This window comes from Argopecten irradians, chromosome 6, assembly GCF_041381155.1.
Source record: "Argopecten irradians isolate NY chromosome 6, Ai_NY, whole genome shotgun sequence".
Classification (NCBI taxonomy): Eukaryota; Metazoa; Mollusca; class Bivalvia; order Pectinida; family Pectinidae; genus Argopecten; species Argopecten irradians.
Window position 1 is genome coordinate 40,538,249 of NC_091139.1, and position 23,055 is coordinate 40,561,303.

General features: G+C 31.7%; 1 protein-coding gene across 2 annotated transcripts in view; it reads left to right on the plus strand.

The window, feature by feature from the left end:
• The window catches only part of LOC138325885 (regulating synaptic membrane exocytosis protein 2-like), a 77,478-nt gene that overhangs the window by 40,457 nt on the left and 13,966 nt on the right, over positions 1-23,055 (plus strand). For both annotated transcript variants that reach the window (XM_069271862.1, XM_069271863.1), the window contains exons 7-9: positions 8,488-8,556; positions 15,144-15,260; positions 15,768-15,888. In XM_069271862.1, the coding sequence (XP_069127963.1) occupies positions 8,488-8,556; positions 15,144-15,260; positions 15,768-15,888 (307 nt within the window). The remainder of the gene's footprint in view (positions 1-8,487; positions 8,557-15,143; positions 15,261-15,767; positions 15,889-23,055) is intronic.

Consider the following 23,055-nt stretch of genomic DNA (forward strand, 5'->3'; position numbering starts at 1 on the left):
AGGTTATATTGTATTACGAAGTGATGTTGGGAGTTACACTCTATATTATTAGGTATATTGTATTACGAAGTGATGTTGGGAGTTACAGTTTATTTATTATTAGGTTATATTGTATTACGAAGTGATGTTGGAGTTACATCTATATTATTAGTTATATTGTTTACGAGTGATGTTGGGAGTTACACTCTATATTATTAGGTTATATTGTATTACGAAGTGATGTTGGGAGTTACATTCTATATTATTAGGTTATATTGTATTACGAAGTGATGTTGGAGTTACATTCTATATTATTAGGTTATATTGTGATTACGAAGGATGTTGAGAGTTACACTCTATATTATTAGGTTATATTGTATTACGAAGTGATGATGGGTTGGAGTTACATTCTATATTATTAGGTATATTGTATTACGAAATGATGTTGGAGTTATTCTATATTATTAGTATTTTATTAGGTGTTTTATAGTATATTGTATTACGAAGTGATGTTGGGATGTTGAGAGTTACACTCTATATTATTAGGGTATATTGTATTACGAAGTGATGTTGGGAGTTACATTCTATATTATTAGGTTATATTGTATTACTAAGTGATGTTTTATTAGGTTATATTGTATTACGAAGTGATGTTGGGAGTTGAGAGTTACATATTATTAGGGTTATATTGTATTACGAAGTGATGTTGGGAGTACATTATATTATGTATTATTGTATTCGGTTATATTGTGTATTACGAAGTGATGTTGGAGTTACACTCTATATTATTATTTGTTATATTGTATTACGATGTGATGTTGGGAGTTACACTTTATATTATTAGGTTATATTGTGTTTACGAAGTGATGTTGGGAGTTACACTCTATATTATTTAGGTTATATTGTATTACGAAGTGATGTTGGGAGTTACACTTTATATTATTGTTATATTGTATTACGAAGTGATGTTGGGAGTTACACTCTATATTATTAGGTTATATTGTATTACGAAGTGATGTTGGGATTTATACATTATATTATTATGTTATATTGTATTACGAAGTGATGTTGGGAGTTACACACTATATTATTAGGTTATATTGTATTACGAAGTGATGTTGGAAGTTACACTCTATATTATTAGGTTATATTGTTTTACAAAGTGATGTTGGAAGTTACACTCTATATTATTAGGTTATATTGTTTTACAAAGTGATGTTGCGAGTTGCATGTAAATGTATTATTACATGTAAATTGTAGTACGTAAAGCATAATGTAGTCGAAATGTAGTACGACCATGTAAATGTAGTACGTACATGTAAATGTAGTACGTACATGTAAATGTAGTACGTACATGTAAATGTAGTACGTACATGTAAATGTAGTACGTACATGTAAATGTAGTACGTACATGTAAATGTAGTACGTACATGTAAATGTAAATGTACGTACATGTCAATGTAGTACGTACATGTAAATGTAGTACGTACATGTAAAATGTAGTACGTACATGTCAATGTAATGTACGTACGTACATGTAAATGTAGTACGTACATGTAAATGTAGTACGTACATGTAAATGTAGTACGTACATGTAAATGTAGTACGTACATGTAAATGTAGTACCATGTACGTACGTACATGTAAATGTAGTACGTACATGTAAATGTAGTACGTACATGTAAATGTAGTACGTACATGTAAATGTAGTACGTACATGTAAATGTAGTACGTACATGTAAATGTAGTACGTACATGTAAATGTAAATGTAGTACGTACATGTAAATGTAGTACGTACATGTAAATGTAGTACGTACATGTAAATGTAGTACGTACATGTAAATGTAGTACGTACATGTAAATGTAGTACGTACATGTAAATGTAGTAGTGTAAATGTAAATGTAGTACGTACATGTAAATGTAGTACGTACATGTAAATGTAGTAGTACATGTAAATGTAAATGTAGTACGTACATGTAAATGTAGTACGTAGTAATGTAAATGTAGTACGTACATGTAAATGTACGTACATGTACATGTAAATGTAAATGTAGTACGTACATGTAATGTAGTACGTAAATGTAAATGTACGTACATGTAATGTAGTACGTACATGTAAATGTAGTACGTACATGTAAATGTAGTACGTACATGTAAATGTAGTACGTACATGTAAATGTAGTAGTAATAGTGTAAATGTAGTAACGTACATGTAAATGTGGTACGTACATGTAAATGTAGTACGTACATGTAAATGTAGTACGTACATGTAAATGTACGTACGTACATGTAAATGTAGTACGTACATGTAAATGTAGTACGTACATGTAAATGTAGTACGTACATGTAAATGTAGTACGTACATGTAAATGTAGTACGTACATGTAAAAATGTAAATGTAGGTACGTAAATGTAAATGTAGTACGTACATGTAAATGTAGTACGTACATGTAAATGTAGTACGTACATGTAAATGTAGTACGTACATGTAAATGTAGTACGTACATGTAAATGTAGTACGTACATGTAAATGTAGTACGTACATGTAAATGTAGTACGTACATGTAAATGTAGTACGTACATGTAAATGTAGTACGTAAATGTAAATGTAGTACGTACATGTAAATGTAGTACGTACATGTAAATGTAGTACGTACATGTAAATGTAGTACGTACATGTAAATGTAGTACGTACATGTAAATGTAGTACGTACATGTAAATGTAGTAAATGTAAAATGTAGTACGTACATGTAAATGTAGTACGTACATGTAAATGTAGTACGTACATGTAAATGTAGTACGTACATGTAAATGTAAATGTAGTACGTACATGTAAATGTAGTACGTACATGTAAATGTAGTACGTACATGTAAATGTAGTACGTACATGTAAATGTAAATGTAGTACGTACATGTAAATGTAGTACGTACATGTAAATGTAGTACGTACATGTAAATGTAGTACGTACATGTAAATAAATGTAGTACGTACATGTAAATGTAGTACGTACATGTAAATGTAGTACGTACGTACATGTAAATGTAGTACGTACATGTAAATGTAGTACGTACATGTTACATGTAAATGTAGTACGTACATGTAAATGTAGTACGTACATGTAAATGTGTAGTACGTACATGTAAATGTAGTACGTACATGTAAATGTAGTACGTACATGTAAATGTAGTACGTACATGTAAATGTAGTAGTACATGTACATGTAAATGTAGTACGTACATGTAAATGTGTACGTACATGTAAATGTAGTACGTACATGTAAATGTAGTACGTACATGTAAATGTAGTACGTACATGTAAATGTAGTACGTACATGTAAATGTAGTACGTACATGTAAATGTAAAGTACGTACATGTAAATGTAGTACGTACATGTAAATGTAGTACGTACATGTAAATGTAGTACGTACATGTAAATGTAGTACGTACATGTAAATGTAGTACGTACATGTAAATGTGTACGTACATGTAAATGTAGTACGTACATGTAAATGTAGTACGTACATGTAAATGTATGTAGTACGTAATGTAAATGTAGTACGTACATGTAAATGTATGTAGTACGTACATGTAAATGTAGTACGTACATGTAAATGTAGTACGTACATGTAAATGTAGTACGTACATGTAAATGTAGTACGTACATGTAAATGTAGTACGTACATGTAAATGTAGTACGTACATGTAAATGTAGTACGTACATGTAAATGTAGTACGTACATGTAAATGTAGTACGTACATGTAAATGTAGTACGTACATGTAAATGTAGTACGTACATGTAAATGTAGTACGTACATGTAAATGTAGTACGTACATGTAAATGTAGTACGTACATGTAAATGTAGTACGTACATGTAAATGTAGTACGTACATGTAAATGTGTAGTACGTACATGTAAATGTAGTACGTACATGTAAATGTAGTACGTACATGTAAATGTAGTACGTACATGTAAATGTAGTACGTACATGTAAATGTAGTACGTACATGTAAATGTAAATGTAGTACGTACATGTAAATGTAGTACGTACATGTAAATGTAGTACGTACATGTAAATGTAGTACGTACATGTAAATGTAGTACGTACATGTAAATGTAGTACGTACATGTAAATGTAGTACGTACATGTAAAGTGACGTAGTACGTACATGTAAATGTAGTACGTACATGTAAATGTAGTACGTACATGTAAATGTAGTACGTACATGTAAACGTAGTACGTACATGTAAATGTAGTACGTACATGTAAATGTAGTACGTACATGTAAATGTAGTAATGTAGTACGTACATGTAAATGTAGTACGTACATGTAAATGTAGTACGTACATGTAAATGTAGTACGTACATGTAAATGTAGTACGTACATGTAAATGTAGTACGTACATGTAAATGTAGTACGTACATGTAAATGTAAATGTAGTACGTACATGTAAATGTAGTACGTACATGTAAATGTAGTACGTACATGTAAATGTAGTACGTACATGTAAATGTAGTACGTACATGTAAATGTAGTACGTACACGTACATGTAAATGTAGTACGTACATGTAAATGTAGTACGTACATGTAAATGTAGTACGTACATGTAAATGTAGTACGTACATGTAAATGTAGTACGTAAATGTAAATGTAGTACGTACATGTAAATGTAGTACGTACATGTAAATGTAGTACGTACATGTAAATGTAGTACGTACATGTAAATGTAGTACGTACATGTAAATGTAGTACGTACATGTAAATGTAGTACGTACATGTAAATGTAGTACGTAAATGTAAATGTAGTACGTACATGTAAATGTAGTACGTACATGTAAATGTAGTACGTACATGTAAATGTAGTACGTACATGTAAATGTAGTACGTACATGTAAATGTAGTACGTACATGTAAATGTAGTACGTACATGTAAATGTAGTAGTACATGTAAATGTAGTACGTACATGTAAATGTAGTACGTACATGTAAATGTAAATGTAGTACGTACATGTAAATGTAGTACGTACATGTAAATGTAGTACGTACATGTAAATGTAGTACGTACATGTAAACGTAGTACGTACATGTAAATGTAGTACGTACATGTAAATGTAGTACGTACATGTAAATGTAGTAATGTAGTACGTACATGTAAATGTAGTACGTACATGTAAATGTAGTACGTACATGTAAATGTAGTACGTACATGTAAATGTAGTACGTACATGTAAATGTAGTACGTACATGTAAATGTAGTACGTACATGTAAATGTAGTAATGTAGTACGTACATGTAAATGTAGTACGTAAATGTAAATGTAGTACGTACAAGTAAATGTAGTACGTACAAGTAAATGTAGTACGTACAAGTAAATGTAGTACGTACATGTAAATATTCTATCGTTTGCATTTTTTGCGATGTCATTTAAGATTTATGCAATGAAGTTGATTTTGACCAATTTTCTTTCTACGCAAACGCAAACATACATTGTTCGTGACTTCATGTGTTTGCGAGCGTAACGTAATAACTTCCGAAAAAAAATCGATACCTACCCACAAAATAAGGACGTCGCAATCGATACCTACCCACAATCATCAACAATTCATTTGATAACCTCGACATATATGTTATGTATGTCAACAAACTCATCTACAATCTCATCAAGGATTCACTAATTGAGAAGCCCATCCTGAAATAATCACAGCCTGTATTTCATAAAGGATGTAATTATTTACAATAGCTGATCATTTTGGTTCCAATATTGCTGTTTTTATAAATAAGCTGACTATGAACGATAGCGGATCATTTTGGTTCCAAAGTCGCTGTTTTTATGATAAAGAATCTGACTATTTACGATAGTTGATCATTTTGATTCCAATGTTGCTGTTTTTATAAAGAATCTGACTATTTACGATAGTTCGTGATTTTGGTTCTTATGTTACTGTTTTAATAAATAATCTGACTATTCACAAAAATTGATCATTTTGGTTCCAATGTTACTGTTTTAATAAATAATCTGACTATTTACGATGGTTCATGATTTTGGTTCTAATGTTACTGTTTTAATAAATAATCTGACTATTCACAAAAGTTGATCATTTTGGTTCCAATGTTACTGTTTTAATAAATAATCTTACTATTTACGATAGTTGATCATTTTTGTTCTAATTTTGCTGCTTTTATAAATAATCTGACTATTAATGATATTTGATAATTTTGTTCCGATGTTACTTTTTTAATTATAAATTATCTGACTATTAATGAAAGTTGATCATTTTGGTTCCAATGTTGCTGTTTTTATAAAGAATCTGTCTATTTACGATAGTTGATCATTTGGATTTCGATGTTACTGTTTTAATAAATAATCTGACTATTCACAAAAGTTGATCATTTTGGTTCCAATGTTGCTGTTTTTATAAAGAATCTGACTATTAATGAAAGCTGATCATTTTGTTTTCAATATTGCTGTTTATATAAATAATCTTACTATTTACTATAGTTCATGATATTGGTTCCAATGTTGCTGTTTTTATAATCAATCTGACTATTTACGATAGTTAATGATTTTGGTTCTAATGTTACTGTTTTAATAAATAATCTGACTATTCACAAAAGTTGATCATTTTGGTTCCAATGTTGCTGTTTTTATAATCAATCCGACTTTTTACGATGGTTGATCATTTTGGTTCCAATATTGTTATTTTGATAAATAATCTAACTATTAATGATAGCTGATCATTTTGGTTCCGATGTTACTGTTTTAATTATAAATGATCTGACTATTAATGATAGTTGATCATTTTGGTTCCAATGTTGCTGTTTTAATTATAAATAATCTGACTATTTATAAAAATTGATCATTTTGGTTCCAATGTTACTGTTTTATAAAAAATCTGACTATTAATGATTAGTTGATCATTTTGGATCCGATGTTACTGTTTTAATTACAAATAATCTGACTATTAATGATAGTTGATCATTTTGATTCCAATGTTGCTGTTTTTATAAAGAATCTGTCTATTTACGATAGTTGATCATTTGGATTTCGATGTATAATCTGACTATTTACAAAAGTTGGTCATTTCGGTTCCAATGTTAATGTTTTATAAAAAATCTGACTATTAATGATTAGTTGATCATTTTGGTTCCGATGTTACTGTTTTAATTACAAATAATCTGACTATTAATGATAGTTGATCATTTTGATTCCAATGTTGCTGTATATAATCAATCTGACTATTTACAAAAGTTTGTCATTTCGGTTCCAATGTTAATGTTTTATAAAAAATCTGACCATTAATGATTAGTTGATCATTTTGGTTCCGATGTTACTGTTTTAATTACAAATAATCTGACTATTTAAGATAGTTGATCATTTTGGTTCCAATGTTGATGTTTTTATAAAGAATCTGACCATTTACGATATTTGAACATTTTGATTCCAATGTTGCTGTTTTAATTATATATAATCTGACCCTTTAGGATAGTTGATTATTTTGGTTCCAATGTATCTGTTTTAATTATACATAATCTGACTATTAATGATAGTTGATCATTTTGCTGCTGTTAATCAATACTCCATAATATAGTCAGCTCCTCGACTTCTGTGTGGTTTAGTGATCACATCCTAAATCTTACTCGTGTTGTTTTGTGTGTTTTGTCTAATTTACATAGCTATGTCTGGTATTAAGTACAGATGTACCCTAAAAAGTGATGAACAGAACGGTAAATACTGCTAATGATCGCCATAGTCTTAGAATTACATTTCAATCTGTGTCACAATTTAATCTTTTTTATTATGTGGGTCAGAGTTTTAAAGATTTAATACAAAGTATTATCAGACTGGGGACTGATTTCATTTGAATCTTGTCATTATTTCATTTTATCTTTGTCATTATTCGGAGTGAGATTTTTTTATTTATTGTCATTCTTATTTCCGGTGTCAGATTTTCAATTACTGTCATTCTTATTTCCAGTGTCATATATTCATTTTTTATGAAGTGAGATTTTCATTAATCGTCATTCTTATTCTGGTGTCAGATTTATATTTATTGTCATTCTTATTTCCGGAGTAAGGTTTTCATTTATTGTCATTCTTATTTTTGGAGTGAGATTTTTAATCATTGTCATTCTTATTAGCGGCGTGAATTTTTTATGTATTATTATTCTTTTTTCCGGTATAAGATTTTCTTATATTATCATTCTTATTTGCGGAGTGAAATTTCCATTTATTGTCATTCTTATTTCCGAAGTCAGATTTTCATGTTATCTTTTTCCTGAGGTTGGGTTTAAAATTTTTCTTCGATATCTTGCTATCATATTGGGTTCTGAATTCTTCCTCGTCTCTGCTCTAATGTTGATTTCAGTTTACGCGTCGGATATGGCATATCTCAGCGTTTTCGTTGTCATAAAAAGAGTTTTACAATGTTATAATGGCAGGAAATACTGTTTCGTCTGGTGTTTTGTCGATTTGACTAAATTATATCATTTCGTTTTCCTCAGAATACCTCGCCTCCTTAAAAACAAGAGATGTGCTGCTTTATCGGGACAAGAACGATCAGAACTGCCGGTGTAAGTACCCATTACCTGTTTATTATTTTGCCCCAGCCCTTATTGCCGTCACTTTAAACACCTGTAATGGTTAGTTTGTACAAAAACGTTAGAACCACACAGAACACGACAAGAAAAATACATATGGTCTTGATGAATCATTCTGTCTTTGCATATTACAGAGTAATTTGCCCTTATAGTAGGTATCGGCTGTGACGGCATTATTTCATGAGCGAAAAGTACGTCGTTATCACTTAGCAATATGACGTGTCGCTCATGAAATAATTACGTAACATGCAATACCTACCCAAAAAGGCAGATGAATCTGTAATATGCTAATAATAATATTTTACGTGTTTCGTTGTCTGTACTCATTACGTCCGCAACATAACATACCTCAGTTTTTCATTATTTCATATCACAACATTATTATGATCTGTCCAATGAAGGCTTTTCTGTAGCGATATATCTATATGGAATTCCCTATGGACACTCGTGTCAATATTAATATCCAATATTTCATTACGACTGTTACTCTCAGGGCATCTATATGATTGTGTAGTGTTGACCAACATGTATGTAGTATACCTGTTATGAGATTCCGTCAGCGTTACATATGGTACATATTGATCGGTGTACTCGGTGTAATGTAGTATACCTGTTATGATATTCCGTCAGCGTTACATATGGTACATATTGATCGGTGTACTCGGTGTAATGTAGTATACCTGTTATGAGATTCCGTCAGCGTTACATATGGTACATATTGATCGGTGTACTCGGTGTAATGTAGTATACCTGTTATGAGATTCCGTCAGCGTTACATATGGTACATATTGATCGGTGTACTCGGTGTAATGTAGTATACCTGTTATGAGATTCCGTCAGCGTTACATATGGTACCTATTTTGATCGGTGTACTCGGTGTAATGTAGTATACCTGTTATGAGATTCCGTCAGCGTTACATATGGTACATATTGATCGGTGTACTCGGTGTAATGTAGTATACCTGTTATGAGATTCCGTCAGCGTTACATATGGTACATATTGATCGGTGTACTCGGTGTAATGTAGTATACCTGTTATGAGATTCCGTCAGCGTTACATATGGTACATATTGATCGGTGTCAAGTACTCGATGTAATGTAGTATACCTGTTATGAGATTCCGTCAGCGTTACATATGGTACATATTGATCGGTGTACTCGGTGTAATGTAGTATACCTGTTATGAGATTCCGTCAGCGTTACATATGGTACATATTGATCGGTGTACTCGGTGTAATGTAGTATACCTGTTATGAGATTCCGTCAGCGTTACATATGGTACATATTGATCGGTGTACTCGGTGTAATGTAGTATACCTGTTATGAGATTCCGTCAGCGTTACATATGGTACATATTGATCGGTGTACTCGGTGTAATGTAGTATACCTGTTATGAGATTCCGTCAGCGTTACATATGGTACCTATTTTGATCGGTGTACTCGGTGTAATGTAGTATACCTGTTATGAGATTCCGTCAGCGTTACATATGGTACATATTGATCGGTGTACTCGGTGTAATGTAGTATACCTGTTATGAGATTCCGCCAGCGTTACATATGGTACTATTGATCGGTGTACTCGGTGTAATGTAGTATACCTGTTATGAGATTCCGTCAGCGTTACATATGGTACATATTGATCGGTGTACTCGGTGTAATGTAGTATACCTGTTATGATATTCCGTCAGCGTTACATATGGTACATATTGATCGGTGTACTCGGTGTAATGTAGTATACCTGTTATGAGATTCCGTCAGCGTTACATATGGTACATATTGATCGGTGTACTCGGTGTAATGTAGTATACCTGTTATGAGATTCCGTCAGCGTTACATATGGTACCTATTGATCGTGTGTACTCGGTGTAATGTAGTATACCTGTTATGAGATTCCGTCAGCGTTACATATGGTACCTATTGATCGGTGTACTCGGTGTAATGTAGTATACCTGTTATGAGATTCCGTCAGCGTTACATATGGTACATATTGATCGGTGTACTCGGTGTAATGTAGTATACCTGTTATGAGATTCCGTAAGCGTTACATATGGTACATATTGATCGGTGTACTCGGTGTAATGTAGTATACCTGTTATGAGATTCCGTCAGCGTTACATATGGTACATATTGATCGGTGTACTCGGTGTAATGTAGTATACCTGTTATGAGATTCCGCCAGCGTTACATATGGTACCTATTGATCGGTGTACTCGGTGTAATGTAGTATACCTGTTATGAGATTCCGCCAGCGTTACATATGGTACCTATTGATCGGTGTACTCGGTGTAATGTAGTATACCTGTTATGAGATTCCGTCAGCGTTACATATGGTACATATTGATCGGTGTACTCGGTGTAATGTAGTATACCTGTTATGAGATTCCGTCAGCGTTACATATGGTACCTATTGATCGGTGTACTCGGTGTAATGTAGTATACCTGTTATGAGATTCCGTCAGCGTTACATATGGTACATATTGATCGGTGTACTCGGTGTAATGTAGTATACCTGTTATGAGATTCCGTCAGCGTTACATATGGTACCTATTGATCGGTGTACTCGGTGTAATGTAGTATACCTGTTATGAGATTCCGTCAGCGTTACATATGGTACATATTGATCGGTGTACTCGGTGTAATGTAGTATACCTGTTATGAGATTCCGTCAGCGTTACATATGGTACCTATTGATCGGTGTACTCGGTGTAATGTAGTATACCTGTTATGAGATTCCGTACAGCGTTACATATGGTACCTATTGATCGGTGTACTCGGTGTAATGTAGTATACCTGTTATGAGATTCCGCCAGCGTTACATATGGTACATATTGATCGGTGTACTCGGTGTAATGTAGTATACCTGTTATGAGATTCCGTCAGCGTTACATATGGTACTATTGATCGGTGTACTCGGTGTAATGTAGTATACCTGTTATGAGATTCCGTCAGCGTTACATATGTACCTATTGATCGGTGTTTTACTCGGTGTAATGTAGTATACCTGTTATGAGATTCCGCCAGCGTTTACATATGGTACATATTGATCGGTGTACTCGGTGTAATGTAGTATACCTGTTATGAGATTCCGTCCAGCGTGTACATATGGTACATATTGATCGGTGTACTCGGTGTAATGTAGTATACCTGTATGAGATTTTCCGTAAACCAGCGGTTACACTATTTTGCTGGGAATATGGTCCCATAGGTCCATATTTTGTGCCATACTATTGATCGGTGTACTCGGTGTGCAAAGTTTATATCGATGTTATGTGAATTCTACTGAAAGGGATTTTGTTCGTTTCATATGGTACATACCCTTGATCCCTAGTTCTCTGCCATACAGATTTTTTGAGGCTGATACCTGTTACAAAGATGGCCGCCAGGGCCATCTTGGATTACCTATTGTTAAGGTTTGTACTATTTCTCAAAAAGTAATGGAAGTAGTCTTTCTCAAATTTTAATATGAAGATTCCGTTAGGGCCCATAGTTGTGCATTACATATTTGGACCAATATTGAAAAGTGTACAGGCGCGCAGTGGATAATGATAGTTAAAGTTTGTTATCGCTATTTCTCAGATAGTACTGAAGGGATCTGTCTCAAATTTTATTTGTAGGTTCCCCGAGGGCCCTAGTTGTGCATATTGTGATTTGGAACCGATCGGTCAACAAGATTGCTGCCAGTCAGCCATCTTGGATTTTGATATTCAAAGTTTGTTATCGCTATTTCTCAGAAAGTTTTGAATGGATCTTTCTCAGATTTCACATGTAGGTTCCCCTAGGGCCCTAGTTGTGCATATTGTGATTTGGGACCGATTGATCAACAAGATGGCCGCCAAGTAATCATCTTGGATTTAAATAGTTGAGGTTTCTTACCGCTATTTCTCAAAAGGTACTGAAACGATCTGTCTCAAATTTTATATGTAGTATGTTTGAAAAAGTTTAAAAAGTAGAGAAAAGATCCATCTTTCCTTTGTCAGATATATATCATTCTTTGGTGGGCGCAAAGATCCCTCTGGGATCTCTTGTGAATATTTAGGGACCAAGGGAATAGAATTGTATAATTATGATTTGTTAAATATAAATATGATTTGTTAACGTGAGCTTGACGAAAACGAACACATTAGGCTACGTTATAGCAGCTATGAGTTCGTGGCAAGCGCTATCGTTATATCTTACTGTGTGAAATTGAAACATATTAGCGTTTTGGGTCATCAGACCCGAAGGGCTACCAAGTTTGTTCAAATGAATGACATTGACCTGATTCAAGGTCACAGGAGTCAAAAAGGCTAAAATATTTAGATTTAATATTTTAATGAAATATTTAACACTTCTCAAGAACCGAAAGGCCCAGGGTATTCATGTTGGGGCTGCGGTATGCTGAGATGAAGGGCTACCAAGTTTGTTTAAATGCATGACCTTGACCTTCAAACAAGGTCTAAGGGGTCCAAAAGGCCACCAAGTTTTATCAAATTTATTACCTTTACCTTCATTCAAGGTCACACGGATTAATAGACTGGGATAAAATCTTTAAATTCGTCTTGTAAATAACTAAGAGGCCTAGAGACTGAATATTGGACTTCAATGTCACAGGGGTCAAATAAGCTAAAATGTTTAACGACTTGTGAATAACTAAGAGCCCTAGATATTGTATTATATTATATTGGGCCCGTGATATGCTGGGGTGGAGGGCCACCAAGTTTGATGAAATGAATGACCTTGACCTTCATTCAAGGTCACAGGGATTAAATAGGCTAAATTCTTTAAATTCCTCTTGTAAATAACAAAGCGGCCTAGAGACTGGATATTAGACTTGTAGCATGGTGGGGATCAAGAACATTCATTCATGGTATAATTCATCAAATATATCAGAACCTGAACTTCTATAAAAATTCTTTTGAATTGCCTTAATTGTTCATCGCTGCCATATTCTTTGAAGTGTTGTATTGTGTCAATAGTCAAATGACCGTTAAGTCCCATGGGCCTCATGTTATTTGCAAGTTTCTGTGTAGTTCATTACTTTCAAGCTTAAAAACAATACTAAAAACAACAAATAGTGTAATCCCATTTTTTTCTGCCTGCTTTAGACAGAAAATCATGTTCCCCTATACGCTATGATATAAAGTCATCGCAGCTTTTGATTTGATACGTTATTGTCCGATTGGAGTAGCACATGCTGCTATTCTGAGCAAAAAAATAGATAAACTATATGTTTAATTGTTAATTTTAAAGTCACCTACCGACATTCGAAACTCTTACAAACAGTCATACTTAGATAAGGATAAATTGGAATAGATTGTTGATGTTATGGAGATATAATACAAAACTCTTACAAACAGTCATACTTAGATAAGGATAAATTGGAATAGATTGTTGATGTTATGGAGATATAATACAAAACTCTTACAAACAGTCATACTTAGATAAGGATAAATTGGAATAGATTGTTGATGTTATGGAGATATAATACAAAACTCTTACAAACAGTCATACTTAGATAAGGATAAATTGGAATAGATTGTTGATGTTATGGAGATATAATACAAAACTCTTACAAACAGTCATACTTAGATAAGGATAAATTGGAATAGATTGTTGATGTTATGGAGATATAATACAAAACTCTTACAAACAGTCATACTTAGATAAGGATAAATTTGAATAGATTGTTGATGTTATGGAGATATAATACAAAACTCTTACAAACAGTCCTACTTAGATAAGGATAAATTTGAATAGATTGTTGATGTTATGGAGATATAATACAAAACTCGCAGCAGAAAGAAAAGAGTATACTCTACTTAATTCAGTAATGATAATCTATTTAAAGTTCATTTTGGGACTCTTTTAGCCAATCAGAAACAACGTTATAAACGGCGACGCCATTTTCTACTGAATGGGCTGATACAGAAATTTTTAAGCCAATACAACTTTGTGTTGCAAGCAAAATCGGAATAGTAAAGGATGTTGGTTCATTTCTTGTTACTTTTGTTATTTATTAGGTTTAAAAAGAAATTAGGAAAAACGAATCAGAGTGGATTTGAATTGCCACATTTTATCAGTGATGTGATTAGCCTATTAGATCAGTATTTCTACTACATTATCTTATAAAAACAAAAATTGCATGGCATATCATCGTGAACATACCTTGGCACCGCTTCGAGCACTTATCTATACTTATCTTATATATGCAAATGTGTTTAGGTTTGTTCATAATTGAATAACCAAGATCCATATTTATAGCTTCGTTGATTTAAATGAAAGAAACTTAGTTGGCACTCCGTGTATGTAAGTAAAGGATATCATGAACGTTTTTTTTGCTGAATTTGGAAGTAGCGTCGCGAGAATTTCACAATGATGTTCTAAGATATTCGGATGATAATTACAATAAAATAAACATTATTTATAATGTATAAATGACATGTTAAACCCTTAAGTTTGGATAACCTCTGTTTTGCTAATTTGTTGTAGATAGAGTCTCAAACAATATTTTTACAAAATGAGACATCACATCTTTATTAGATAAAAGAAAACAGCTACATATCCTTCTTTATTTTGTTCAGGTAATGGTTTGGGCATGCGTGTTGTTGGAGGCCAGTGTCGCTATGGTACCCGCCTTGGTGCCTTCGTGACTTATGTTGACACTGACGGGCCAGCTGACTCCTATGGTATACAGGAAGGTAGGACGTTATATCCAAACAAGATGGAAACAAGTAGAGCATTCCGCAAGCTTTTTACCCAATAACATGCTTTTCATCCAATTCCATGATTTTTATCCAATTACATATTTTTTATCCAATTACAGGTGCCCAAAGGAAACGCCATTTTAAAAATTAAACCGTAGAAAAACGAACTAGTAATCAGTTTTAGCAATTCCGAACTTCACTTATTGAACAAAATTGAAAGTAAGATATACTATGACATATAACGAGAATTTGTCTGAGAAATGATATTTAAATATATGTATAGAAAGATATTTTCATTTAAGAAAAAGTCTCATTTATTCTTATGACTGGATGTTATTTTTGCTAAGTGATAAATTTGCTTGTTTTTTTATTTTTGCAACTATTTGATTTTGTTTTTCTATCGCAATGTCTTTTTTGTTTTTTTCGTTGCTAGGTAACTTGGTAATCTTGTAAGATCATTCCCGCTGCTATAAGATTATGGATTAAATTTCTGTTTGCTAGGTGACCAGGTACTGATGTGGAACGGCAAGTCCCTGGTGGACACGACCTTCGAGGAGACGAAGAGGATAGTGAATCAGACTTCAGAAATCGTTCAGCTGGTGGTCGTCCACCATGAGGAAAAGTAAAACTCTCTTTATAATACCAATATCCTAATTACTGAGAAAAGTAAAACACCATTAATATTACCAATATCCTAATTACCGAGAAAAGTAAAACACGACATTATAATAATACCAATATCCTACTTACCGAGAAAAGTAAAACACCATTAATACTTACCAATATCCTAATATTACTGAGAAAAGTAAAACACCATTAACATTACCAATATCCTAATTACTGAGAAAAGTAAAACACCATTAATATTACCAATATCCTAATTACTGAGAAAAGTAAAACACCATTAACATTACCAATATCCTAATGACTGAGAAAAGTAAAACACCATTAATATTACCAATATCCTAATTACTGAGAAAAGTAAAACACCATTAACATTACCAATATCCTAATTACTGAGAAAAGTAAAACACCATTAATATTACCAATATCCTAATTACTGAGAAAAGTAAAACACCATTAATATTACCAATATCCTAATTACTGAGAAAAGTAAAACACCATTAATATTACCAATATCCTAATTACTGAGAAAAGTAAAACACCATTAATATTACCAATGTACTATTTTCTAATTACCGAGAAAAGTAAAAACACCATTAATATTACCAATGTACTAATTACCGAGAAAAGTAAAAACACCATTAATATTACCAACATCCTAATTACTGAGAAAGGTAAAACCATTTAATATTACCAATATCCTAATTACTGAGAAAAGTGAAACACATTAATATTACCAATTATCCTAATTACTGAGGAAAAGTAAAAAGCACCATTAATATTACTATATCCTATCCTAATTACTGAAAAAGTATTAAAACATCCTAATCATTAATATTACCAATATCCTAATTACCGAGAAAAGTAAAACACCACCATAATATTAACCTACCATTCCTAAATCAATATGAAAAAAAACACCGTTATTACCAATATCCTAATCTACTGAGAAAAGTGAAACACCCATTAATATTACCAATATCCTAATTACGGAGAAATGTAAAACACTACATTAATATTACCAATATCCTAATTTACTGAGAAAAGTGTAAAACACCATTAATATTACCAATATCCTAATTACGGAGAAAAGTAAAACACCATTAATATTACCAATATCCTAATTACTGAGAAAAGTAAAACACCAATTAAAATATTACCAATATCCTAATTACGGAGAAAAGTAAAAACACCATTTAATATTACCAATATCCTATTTACTGAGAAAAGTAAAACACCATTAATATTACCAATATCCTAATTACAGGAGAAAAGTAAAACACCATTAATTATTACCAATATCCTAATTTACTGAGAAAAGTAAAACAACCATTAATATTACCATTACTGAGAAAAGTAAATCCTAATTACTAATTGAGAAAAGTAAAACACCATTAATATAACCAAAATCCTAATTACTAGATGAAAAGTAAAACACCATTAATATTAACAATATCCTAATTACTGAGAAAAGTAAAACACCATTAATATTTACCAATATCCTAATTACGAGAGAGTAAAACACCATTTAATATTACCATTAATATCCTACCAATATCCTGATTACTGAGAAAAGTAAAACACCATTAAAATATTACCAATATCCTAATGACGGAGAAAAGTAAAACACCATTAATATTACCAATTTTCCTAATCAATATGAAAAAAAACACCGTTAATATTACCAATATCCTAATTACAGTGAGATATAAAGTGAAACACCGTTATAGTTAATAAATTATCTTCTCCTATATTACTGAGAAAAAAAGTAAAAACACATAAACTAATTACCAATATCCTAATTACTGAGAAAAGTAAAACACTATTAGTATTACCAAATATCCTAATTACTAAGAAAAGTAAAACACCATTAAATATATACCAATATCCTAAATTCTGAGAAAAGTAAAAACACCATTACTAATATCCTAACTTACTGAGAAAGTTCAAGAACACTTAATATTCAATATCCTAATTACTGAGAAAAGTAAAACACCATTAATATACTATGTACTGAGAAATATGAAAACACCCTAATTACTACGGAGAGTTAAAAACACCATTAATATTTACCCAAAATCCTAATTACTGAGAAAGTACCCAAATTAACAATATTTATTACATGAGAAAAGTAAAACACCATTAATATACCAATATCCTAATTACGAGGAGAAAGAGAAAAACACCATAAATAATTACCAATATCCTAATTAATGAGAAAAGAAGTAAAACACCATTAATATTACCAATATCCTAATTACTGAGAAAAGTAAAACACCGTTAATATTACCAATATCCTAATTACCAGAGAAAAGTAAAAAGTACATAACCATTAAATAAATATTTTTTTACCAAATCCTAATTAGTTGAGAAAAGTAAAACACCATTAATATTACCATATACCTAATTCTACTGAGAAAAGTGAAAACACCACCGTTAATATTACCAATATCCTATTTACTGAGAAAAGTAAAACACCATTAATATTACCAAAGTATCCTAATTACCTGAGAAAAGTTAAAAACACCATTAAAGATTACCAATATCCTAATTAATGAGAAAAAGTAAAACACCGTTTAATATTACCAGATATCCTAATTACTGAGAAAAGTGAACGACCATTAATATTACCAATATCCTAAATATACTGAGAAAAGTAAAAACAACATTAAGATTACCTAAACACCATGTACTGAGAAAATAAAACACCATTAATATTACCAATATCCTAATTACAATATCCAATGACGAAAATGTAAAACACCATTAATATTACCAATATCCTAATTAGTCCGAGATAAGTTAAACAGCCATTATAATTACCATTATCCTTTTTACTGAGAAAACGTAAAACACCATTTAATATTATCCAATATCACTAATTACTGTAGGAAAAGTGTAACACCGTTAATATTACCAATATCCTATTTTACTGAGAAAAGTAAAACACCATACTGAGAAAATATTACCAATATCCTAATTAACTGAGAAAAGTAAACACCATTAATATTACCAATAATCCTAATTACGGTAGAAAGTAAAACACCAGTTAATAATTACCAATATCCTAATTACGGAGAGAAAAGTGAAACACACCATTAATCAAACTCTTACAAACAGTCATACTTAGATAAGGATAAATTTGAATAGATTGTTGATGTTATGGAGATATAATACAAAACTCTTACAAACAGTCATACTTAGATAAGGATAAATTTGAATAGATTGTTGATGTTATGGAGATATAATACAAAACTCTTACAAACAGTCATACTTAGATAAGGATAAATTTGAATAGATTGTTGATGTTATGGAGATATAATACAAAACTCTTACAAACAGTCATACCAAATTACGGAGAAAGTAAAACCACCACTTAGATAAGGATAAATTTGAATAGATTGTTGATGTTATGGAGATATAATACAAAACTCTTACAAACAGTCATACTTAGATAAGGATAAATTTGAATAGATTGTTGATGTTATGGAGATATAATACAAAACTCTTACAAACAGTCATACTTAGATAAGGATAAATTGGAATAGATTGTTGATGTTATGGAGATATAATACAAAACTCTTACAAACAGTCATACTTAGATAAGGATAAATTGGAATAGATTGTTGATGTTATGGAGATATAATACAAAACTCTTACAAACAGTCATACTTAGATAAGGATAAATTGGAATAGATTGTTGATGTTATGGAGATATAATACAAAACTCTTACAAACAGTCATACTTAGATAAGGATAAATTTGAATAGATTGTTGATGTTATGGAGATATAATACAAAACTCTTACAAACAGTCCTACTTAGATAAGGATAAATGTTTTGAATAAACTCTCAAATATTATGATGTTATTGAGATATAATACAAAACTCTTACAAACAGTCCTACTTAGATAAGGATAAATTTGAATAGATTGTTGATGTTATGGAGATATAATACAAAACTCTTACAAACAGTCATACTTAGATAAGGATAAATTTGAATAGATTGTTGATGTTATGGAGATATAATACAAAACTCTTACAAACAGTCATACTTAGATAAGGATAAATTTGAATAGATTGTTGATGTTATGGAGATATAATACAAAACTCTTACAAACAGTCCTACTTAGATAAGGATAAATTTGAATAGATTGTTGATGTTATGGAGATATAATACAAAACTCGCAGCAGAAAGAAAAGAGTATACTCTACTTAATTCAGTAAAGATAATCTATTTAAAGTTCATTTTGGGACTCTTTTAGCCAATCAGAAACAACGTTATAAACGGCGACGCCATTTTCTACTGAATGGGCTGATAAAGAAATTTTTAAGCCAATACAACTTTGTGTTGCAAGCAAAATCGGAATAGTAAAAGATGTTGGTTCATTTCTTGTTACTTTTGTTATTTATTAGGTTTAAAAAGAAATTAGGAAAAACGAATCAGAGTGGATTTGAATTGCCACATTTTATCAGTGATGTGATTAGCCTATTAGATCAGTATTTCCTACTACATTATCTTAACACCGCTTCGAGCACTTATCTATACTTATCTTATATATGCAAATGTGTTTAGGTTTGTTCATAATTGAATAACCAAGATCCATATTTATAGCTTCGTTGATTTAAATGAAAGAAACTTAGTTGGCACTCCGAGATGTAAAGGATATCATGAACGGTTTTTTTTGCTGGTAGTAGCGTCGCGAGAATTTCACAATGATGTTCTAAGATATTCGGATGATAATTACAATAAAATAAACATTATTTATGATGTATAAATGACATGTTAAACCCTTAAGTTTGGATAACCTCTGTTTTGCTAATTTGTTGTAGATAGAGTCTCAAACAATATTTTTACAAAATGAGACATCACATCTTTATTAGATAAAAGAAAACAGCTACATATCCTTCTTTATTTTGTTCAGGTAATGGTTTGGGCATGCGTGTTGTTGGAGGCCAGTGTCGCTATGGTACCCGCCTTGGTGCCTTCGTGACTTATGTTGACACTGACGGGCCAGCTGACTCCTACGGTATACAGGAAGGTAGGACGTTATATCCAAACAAGATGGAAACAAGTAGAGCATTCCGCAAGCTTTTTATCCAATAACATGCTTTTCATCCAATTCCATGATTTTTATCCAATTACATATTTTTTATCCAATTACAGGTGCCCAAAGGAAACGCCATTTTAAAAATTAAACCGTAGAAAAAGGAACTAGTAATCAGTTTAAGCAATTCCGAACTTCACTTATTGAACAAAATTGAAAGTAAGATATACTATGACATATAACGAGAATTTGTCTCAGAAATGATATTTAAATATATGTATAGAAAGATATTTTCATTTAAGAAAAAGTCTCAATTATTCTTATGACTGGATGTTATTTTTGCTAAGTGATAAATTTGCTTGTTTTTTATTTTTGCAACTGTTTGATTTTGTTTTTCTATCGCAATGTCTTTTTTGTTTTTTTCGTTGATAGGTAACTTGGTAATCTTGTTAGATCATTCCCGTTGCTATAAGATTATGGTTTAAATTTCTGTTTGCTAGGTGACCAGGTACTGATGTGGAACGGCAAGTCCCTGGTGGACACGACCTTCGAGGAGACGAAGAGGATAGTGAATCAGACTTCAGAAATCGTTCAGCTGGTGGTCGTTCACCATGAGGAAAAGTAAAACTCTCTTTATAATACCAATATCCTAGTTACTGAGAAAAGTAAAAAAAACATTAATATAACCAATATCCTAATTACCGAGAGAAGTAAAACACCATTAATATTACCAATATCCTAATTAATAAGAAAAAACCCAACTTTAATATTACCAATATCCTAATTACTGAGAAAAGTAAAACACCATTAATATTACCAATATCCTAATTACTGAGAAAAGTAAAACACCATTAATATTACCAATATCCTAATTACTGAGAAAAGTGAAACACCGTTAATATTACGAATATCCTAATTACTGAGAAAAGTAAAACACCATTAATATTACCAATATCCTAATTACGGAGAAAAGTAAAACACCATTAATATTACCAATGTACTTATTACTGAGAGAAGTAAAACTATATTTATAATACCAATATCCTTAGTACGGAGAAAAGTAAAACACCGTTAATATTATCAATATCTCATTTGCGTAGGGTCCAAAATACGAAGAAAATAAAACACCATAATCTTACAATATCCTATTTACGTAGGATCATAAATAACTTTTTAATTAAGCGTGACTCAGAATTTTTAGCGCAAATTCAATATTGGTATGTTTACATTTATACTAGCTTCAATGTAATATAATGAATATCACCCATTTCATTTTGCCATCCTTAATGGTCCTCATCTCGTTATTCGTGCCATCACTATGGCCATATGTACTCGATAATGAGGTATGGCTGACTTCACTTACTGACGGAGAGATTAATTATTTACAAGAGGCAAATTAATGTAATCGTTACACATGTACAAAGTATTAATTGTGACTTTATTGCAAACAATTCACGATCTGGAAATCATGATATGACCTCGCACAATAATTTTTTTTAAAGGACTGCCATTCCGAGAAACGGCTATTAATTTTCAAATGGGATTGTAAAACGAGATTGATAATTTTGTGATTTTATTCGGTACCAGCTTCAGTCGAGTGTCATATGATCCATGTTACAAAGGCACTTTGTGGATTAATTAAATACTTCTGTTCTTCCGTAATTTAAGATCTGTGGTGATGTTGAAATCAATTTGTCAATCCAAAATTCAGCAATGTGTAGTCGAAGTATGTGAAGCCTAATTTCTCAGTTGAACTATTGAATCACTTAACTGCTGAAAGTATTGAGAATATGCTACTTCCTGTTCATGATAAAGCTTGTTATACTGAAAGTTATGTAAATGGAACACACCGTCATTTTTAATGACCCGAACTGTGTACTTTTTCTGTATGTAATGATGCAAGTGTCACACAAAATGTGTGTCAGCTATTCCATGCCTAATCTAATTTTGTTTTAATTGATACTTTCAAATCATAGAATTGATAATCAGGTCCTAATAGATGTTGTGTCTATTTTCAAATCATGCTTAGAAAAATGAAGGAAATGTTTTTCATCCTGATTTTCCAGTCTTTGAAGTCATTTCTCCCACTTTCGCTACATGATTAGCATGACCATTCGA